Source organism: Cucumis melo, chromosome 10, assembly GCF_025177605.1.
Source record: "Cucumis melo cultivar AY chromosome 10, USDA_Cmelo_AY_1.0, whole genome shotgun sequence".
In the NCBI taxonomy this organism is placed as follows: Eukaryota; Viridiplantae; Streptophyta; class Magnoliopsida; order Cucurbitales; family Cucurbitaceae; genus Cucumis; species Cucumis melo.
In genome coordinates, this window is record NC_066866.1 from 18,264,277 (window position 1) to 18,272,262 (window position 7,986).

General features: G+C 33.1%; 2 protein-coding genes across 2 annotated transcripts; both read left to right on the forward strand.

Annotated features, from left to right (window-relative positions):
• The first annotated feature begins 3,607 nt into the window (after window positions 1-3,607).
• Window positions 3,608-6,116, forward strand: LOC127151200 (probable serine/threonine-protein kinase PBL19). Its single transcript, XM_051090620.1, has 4 exons — window positions 3,608-4,741; window positions 4,876-5,136; window positions 5,434-5,556; window positions 5,931-6,116. The coding sequence occupies exons 1-4, from the start codon at window positions 4,388-4,390 to the stop codon at window positions 6,099-6,101; spliced, it is 909 nt and encodes a 302-aa protein (XP_050946577.1). The 5' UTR covers window positions 3,608-4,387; the 3' UTR covers window positions 6,102-6,116.
• Window positions 6,117-6,779: 663 nt separating this feature from the next.
• Window positions 6,780-7,643, forward strand: LOC127151201 (nicotinamide adenine dinucleotide transporter 1, chloroplastic-like). The gene is made up of 3 exons (XM_051090621.1): window positions 6,780-7,130; window positions 7,223-7,294; window positions 7,384-7,643. Exons 1-3 carry the CDS (start codon window positions 6,831-6,833, stop codon window positions 7,495-7,497), a joined length of 486 nt encoding a protein of 161 aa, XP_050946578.1. The 5' UTR covers window positions 6,780-6,830; the 3' UTR covers window positions 7,498-7,643.
• Window positions 7,644-7,986: the final 343 nt, after the last annotated feature.

Below are 7,986 nucleotides of genomic sequence, written 5' to 3' on the forward strand. Positions count from 1 at the left end.
CAGGATAAGGTACCCAGCCTTATCCCTATACTAACCCTTTAAGTTGTATCTTGAACATTTATCCTTGTATGTCTCTATATATTGTTCAAGACTCATCAAACAACTTAGGTTGTTAGTTTATTGGACTTAGGTTATTAAGACAAAAGTAATAATATAATCAAAACACTTATTGAAATTATAATAAAAACACTTTATTAATAATGGTCAATGGATTATATTTACTATCTACGAGTTTTAGGACATAAAATCCAACAATTCTAACTTCTTAAAGTTTATCACTAACACGTGTGTTGGACAATCCTACATTCTGAAATGACTTAAACTACGTTACTTCCTGTCCATAACTCGAAAGATATTTCACAAACATTCTTCGAGAGAATATTTTTTAGGATATGAACTACAGTCTTTACTACTGTTTGTTTTTTTTTTTTTTTTTTTTTTTGTCATTTACATTACAAAATTGATTCATGAATATGTCATGAGTCATTCTAAGTATGCGACTTAAACAGGTGTCTAGGCTAAGACCATGTGAGAAAAAGGGCACATCTTACCTATGTGTTGCTAATTTCATAATGTTAACTTTTAGCACAAGTTTTCCTCTCTCTTGACCAAGTTTGAGCGAGGAGAGAAGTTTTCTGATAAGGCAAGGGTCGAACACAGAGAATTTGTGCTCTAAATGGATTGATCGCACATTCTAATCCTACGTAACATTCATACTGGAGGGATGAGAGCCCTACGCAGCGGAATAAGTTTAGACTTTACCATAAACTCAATTTAATTGAGAACTTAAAAATACCAAATACATTGGCAAATTACAGAAACTAATTTCTATAAGACTAAGCATGCTATCAAATTAAATACAGAGAATAGGAAATAGAGTCAGTTAATCTCGTTGACGACTCTAGATCTGCAAATCACAAATTAGGGGCACCACCACTTGGAAGCCTTCCTATTCTTTGAGATAGAGATTTTAGTTTGTGGGAACAAAAAATTGTAAGGGTATTTTACTTTTACATAGAATAATTTTTTGAGAGAATTTAGGAGAGTACGCAAAAAACTTTTCAGAGAAAAAACTGAACCTCTTCATCGTACTCCTACCTCCCACTTCTTCAGAAGTAGAGAGACCTTTGGGTTACTTGGGAGAACCACTCACATTTTTCATTTAATTAATTTAAATAAAAATAAATTAATTAAATTAAAATATAAATAATTAATTAATTTAAGGTTAATTTTCATAAATATAACAAATTGACTTTATGGTGCATGTAACAAAATGGAAAGCCCATATTTTTTAAAATATTCCAAGTTTGCTCTTCCGTTTTATCGTCTTTGTTCTCTTCCTCTCTGCGATTTTTTCCTTTCCATCGTCTTTTTCTCTTCTTCTTCTACAATTTGTTTAAATATTTTCATTTTTCCTACCTTTCATCTTCTTTCTTCTGCAATTTTTCTTTTTCTTTTCATTGTCTTTTTCTCTTTTTCTGAAATTTTTTTAATTGTTATTTGGTTGAAGATCGTATACCAAATATTAAAGATCCTTTTTTTATTTTTTTCAAACTGTTATTTGGTTGTTTAAGATCGTATGACAAATATAAAAGATACTGAAAAAAGATCGTTAGGATATTGAATAGCCAAATCTAAACGATCGGATACTAAAACTAGCAAAATCTAAACGATCGTGTACCAAAGAATCTTTAAAAAAATCGTTTAGATTTTGGTAGTCAAATTTAAATAATAAAATCTAAACAGTGTATCAAATCTAAATGATCGTGTACCTAAAAATCTTGAAAAAAAAAACGTTGACATTTGACTACCTAAATTTAAACGATCAAATCTAAATGATCGTGTACCAAATATAAACGATCGTCTGCCAAATCTAAACGATTGTCTACCAAAAAATCTTGAAAAAAAAATCATTGAGATTTTGCTACCTAAATTTAACGATCAAATTTAAACGATCGTGTAACAAATATATTTTAAAAAAGTTGTTTAGATTTGGCTATCCAAATTTAAATGATTAAATATAAATGATCATGTACTAAGAATAGCCAAATCTAAAGGATCGGGTATCAAAGAATCTTAGGAAAAAAAATCATTTAGATTTGGCTCCAAATCTAAACGATCGTGTAAAAAAGAATAGCCAAATCTAAACGATTGCTTACCAAATATATTATGCGCGCATCTAAACGATCATTTACCAAATATATTACCTGAGCGAAGTTCCAATTAATCATGAGCCATTTTTGATATTTTCCTTTGTAGGCTTATGGGCTTTTTCCGTTTTCGAAATTGTTCTATAGTGTATAAACATTTGGCCGCTTTGTTACATCTTTGAAAAAACCTCTTAATTTAATCTTAAACAATTAATTAAATTAAATAATTAATTAAAAATCATATTTAATTAATATTTCACTTAAATCATCTTTAAATGAATATCTCTCATATAACCTATACTTTTAATTTAATTAATTTAACTAAATCAATTTTAACTAAATCAAATTAAACCACACTATTAATTAATTCTCCAATTAATTAATTACTAAATTAAATATTTTATATTTACTTTAATTCAAATTTGAATCATAGTCGAATATAAATCTCTCTCATAACCTATAATTTTACTGTATCATATACATATTAAATTTTAACCTATAGTTTTAATATGAATTTAATTCATATTAAATTAATATTTTAACTCATTGAAATATTTTATTCTCATAAATTAATTTTGACTCATACCCAAAATTAAATTTATATAATAAAGTTAAATTAAAATAAAAACTTTCTATTATAATGTATCACCATACATTATATTAATTCTCAAAGTAAATTTTAACATTTCAAATTACAACCATTATAAATAAACCTCATCACCCTTTATGAGCTAGAAATGGGACCTAATGGACTACAACGATATGAGAGTAATTGGTTAAACTCATTAATCATATTAAGCAATATTCGTTAACTGTGTGTACACTCAACTAAGGACCCACATTTGAATTCTTCTCACTGTAGATATATTTTTGTGTCCATGGATATAGACAAATAATAATACGTTAGTTTTTTACTAGTGTTCGTAACACCGGGTAGGTCAAATTACTATTTTACACCTGGGTTACTTCTAATCCTTAAATACTACTGCTCCTCTAATGAACAACCTATCTATGGTCCAACCACTAGCAGAAACCTTTCTCATGTCATAAAGAGGGTAAGGCCCTCTATTTAAGACTCGAAGACACTATTTAAGGGATTAATCATCTACTTATCCTAAAGTCTGAAATGAGTGAATTCCATCTTGTGTGATTATGTTTCCAACTCTCCACTTGGTCTTGTCTCTAAAATGATAAGCATACACTAGAAGAAATATGGTCTTTAATGTCGGGTGGAAAAAATGAAAAATAAGCTTTAATGTCGGTTTTCAAAAGGCGGATGTTTAATGTCGGTTTAAAACCGACATTAAAGCTTTATCTTTAATGTCGGTTTAAAACCGACATTAAACATCATGTTTTTTAGAACCGACATTAAAGGTCTTTTTATTTTATTTTTTATTTTTTTAATTTTGTAAAAAGTTGAATTTTTCTCTCTCTTACTTTACTCTTTTCTCCTTTCTTCTCTACCAAACCCTACACTTTACTCTTTTCTCCTTTCTTCTCTACCAAACCCTACGAAGGTTTTCTCTCAACATTTCTTCCCTTTCTTGCTTTCTCAATCTCATCACTTTCTCCCCTCTCTTCTCTGATCAGTCGCCAACGCGTGTGAACTCGTCGCCGTGCTATCATCGGAGGCAGCTTCTTCCGTTGTCGCATCGCGCTCGTGCCTCATTTAGAAGGAAAAAAGGGGATGCATGTGAATACGTCTTCTTTTCGTCAAAGCAAATACCCAACAATTCCTCTTTTAACCGCTCGCCATGCTTAGCTTGCTTCCTGCATTTGGCAGCTCAAATCCATGGAAGAAACTAAGGTCTCTTCTTCCTTTTTCACTCATTCTTCCTTTCATTTACGTCCTCGATTTTGTTTCTGTTCCATTACTCTTTCTATCTAATGCTTCTTCTCCCGTTTTCTTCACGCAATCTCTTCATTTCATCAAACACTCCGTTTTTCCATTTCAATCTCTGTTCCTCTGTATCTGGGGTTTCTTTGTTTTTTTCGATCGTTTGCTTCGATTCTTTGTCGCCTTCTGATTTTTCTGTTTCTACATTTCTTAGAATCCAAGTTTCTAGTTGGGTTCTCCCTGTTGATAGATTTTAGATAGATTTTTTTGGCTTTTGGGATTGGTAATTGAATTCCGCGTACAATTTGACTTTTTGGGTCTATTGGGTACCCTTGTTTTCAATTTCAACTAAACTACGAGCGAGTTGTTTGTTGTTTGAGTTTCTCCCGGCGGTTTGAGTATGGGTTGTTTCTTCAATTTACATCGCAAAACCAAGATTAAGAGAGGGGGAGATTCGGTGAAGGAACTTAATCGAAGTAATAAAGCGGATCGTAAACCTACCAATCGAGGGATTGAAGCACTGGAAACTTTGCCTACGCCCCGGAGTATACCTGAGTTGTACAAAGAAAAAGAGCATACTCTGAGAGTTTTCACTTTTGAAGAGCTCAAAATTGCGACTAATGGGTTCAGCAGGTTGCTTAGGATTGGAGAAGGTGGATTTGGGAGCGTATATAGGGGGCAGATTAGGCTTGAAGGTGATCAGGGAGAGGAAATTATAGTTGCTATCAAGCGACTTAAGTCAAATAGCTCACAGGTAATTGCTATTTCTTTGGTACAGTTAGTCTTTGAAAGAGCTTGAACAGGGTTGAAGATGATCGGTTAGTCCTTGTTTAGGATATATTTCTACGTTTCAGCTAATCTTCATAGCGTTTTTTTTTGTTGTTCAAGGGTCACAAACAATGGCTTGCAGAAGTTCAATTTCTTGGTGTTGTTAGTCATCCAAATCTGGTAAAACTTTTGGGATATTGTTCAGAAGATGGAGAAAGAGGGATCCAACGACTGTTGGTCTATGAATTCATGTCTAATGGAAGCTTAGAAGATCATCTCTTTAGCAGGAGTAGGATTCTTTTGACTTGGAAAACTAGGCTACAGATTATCCTTGGTGCAGCTCAAGGATTAGCTTATTTACATGAAGGATTAGAAGTCCAGGTACAACTCATTTCTATATGTTTTCTTTTGGGATAGAATCATTCTTTCGATGCATTTGAATCACAACTGCCATCTGACCTTTGCTTCCGTCTAGGTTTTATGCTAAGTTGCATATTGTTTGTCTTTGTTTCCAGTTGAATATGCTCTTTTGAAGTGCCAATTCACATATCATTCTAACAACCTAATCCCTAGTAGTCCATGCTCTTTTGCAGCGTTCGTCGAATGACTTATCGTGTTGCACAATATTCAATTTTTCACCGGTAACTTGACATATTTTTGCTTTCTCTGAATGAAAAGGTGATTTATCGCGACTTCAAATCATCAAATGTACTATTGGATGAAGAATTCTCTCCTAAACTTTCGGATTTTGGGCTTGCTAGAGAAGGACCAACTGGTGATCACACACATGTGTCCACTGCAGTAAGTTCACTACTTAAGGAGTTCATGTCTGTCTTCACGAAAAGCCATTTCTTTGAGCTTCTGTTCAATTTTCACATCTAAAAAGACAAAAGTTCGCAATTATATTCTATAGAACTAGAAAACCTATGATATGATGTAAAGAACATGCGTAATATTTTTCAATGTGGTTTTCCCTCGAGGATTTTGTTAAATTGTCTTCTGTAATTGGGAAAATTGAAACATGGTTGTTTTTTTCATTCCAAGTCACTCAAATGCTTATTCATGTCTACTCACCGGAATTAATCTTATTAGATTTTAAGAAAAGAACTAAGAAGCATCAATGTTGTAGATTAATGAGTTTGTAAAGCTGATTTCTGCTGGTTGCTCGATCACAGGTGGTTGGGACATATGGATATGCAGCACCTGAGTATGTCGTCACAGGACATCTAACAATGCAAAGTGACATATGGAGTTTTGGAGTAGTGTTGTATGAGATCCTAACAGGCAGGCGAACTCTTGAAAGAAACCGCCCAACTGGAGAGCAAAAGCTAATGGATAAGTTTTGAAGCACTAACCATTAAATTTACAGCAAAAATCAAGATATGCTTTTGTATGAGTTCTTGCAATCTGCTATATTGATTAGAGTTTCAAAGAAGGTCGATACTTCATCACAAGTGTTCTTTTAGAACGTTCACTGTTACATTCTGAAATGCTTTCTTGTGATAGCTTAAAATTTTGTCCGACTCTGCTACGTCTTCATCATATTCTTTTCTTTGGAAATGTCTTACGACTATTTTCCGAATAATGTAGGTGTGTGATCACAGGCAGTGGCGAGACTTCTTACGTTCATCTCGAGCGACCATGGGGACCATTTGCAAGGGTGGTATTTGCTTACACACACATGGATGTATGTATCAAACCAACAGTTGTTTTGTCAGCCATTTTTACCTTGATATTTAGACTTGTCAAGGATTAAAGGCTTTTATGGAAACATGAAAAAACAAAAATTAATTCATCAACAAGAGAAAAGAATAAAAATAGGGAAACAATAAGAAGGCCAAACCCTCTCATTGAAAGAAGTTTACTTCATCTAGAGACGGAGCTTGAAGAATAGATTTGTTTATTTCCAATGTCTTTCAAACATCAATGAAAATCCCATCATTTTTTTTAAGCCATAAATTCCATCACTGTTACATTTAGACATATTTGTGTGTCAGTGTGAGAAACACATATATTAGTTAGTTTTAAAATTTCATGTCTTCCATTCATTATACTGCAATTTTGTTTAATCAAACATGGGCATTACTCTAAAGTTTAACCGAGATTCACCATTATCCCAAACTGAACTACTGTTCATTTGTCCTTTTCTCTCTTTGAGGATTCATTATGGAGTGGGAAAGAGTTCGTACGTTTGTCATAAAAAGACATTCTGTTTACACTATTTCATGGGAACAATTCATAGATGTGTTTTGTTGCTACAACAGGTTTCTCATGGTGCCATTCAATTTACAGTCTATGAAGAACTCCGTAAAGTTATTGCCAACTCAAGGTCTAAAGGGACCAGAGTCGATGCTCAAAGTTCCGGGGAATTACTGGTACAAATTTTTGGCTTGAGTTTACTCCATTAGATCCTTGGAATGTGAAATGGAAACTCTTAGTCTCTTATTGTGAACTGTCTCTCACACAGAATTCCGGTGATTATGCTGTTCTTGGAGGAACTTCTAAAATTGCTGCCATGCTTTTGACATACCCATTTCAAGTAAATTGAAATTTGCTTTGATGCTGTGAACTGTGGTGTGGTTTTTATAGTCATTTTTCTTAGCTGATTCTTGAGTGACTTGGTTTCAGGTTATTCGAGCTCGGTTGCTACAGTTCAGGAAGAGGAATGTCAAGCCCTTGCTGCATTTGGTGCCTGTTTCCAATATTAATAATTGTTTGAAGAAGCATTTTCGAGACCTTTAAAATGTCGTGATCTTTGAATTTATATAATTCTGTTTGGTTGCAGTTAATTTTACAAGCGTGTTTTCATTGTTGGTGGAATCAGACTTGAATAATATGGGATTTATGTGCTTTAAGATATGAATGGGATTTATTGTTGCTTTAAGATATGAATGGGATTTATGTGCAAGTGCTAATAGCATTTTCATTGTTGGTGGAATCAGACTTGAATAATATGGTTTCCTACGTAATGTGACTTGTAGTTTCAAGTTTGTAGTTAATTTCACTTGTTGGATTCAATGTTGGTTTATAAAAAATGGACAATAATACAACAATTAAATAAATATAAATTTCTAAAAATGGACAAAAACAAGCCTTTGATGTCGGTTTTAAACTGACATTATTGGCCTCTTTAATGTCGGTTTTAAACCGACATTAAAGGGCTTCAATAACACTATCAAAGATGTCGGTTGAAAACCGACATTAAAGGCCTTTAATGTCGTTTTTAAACCG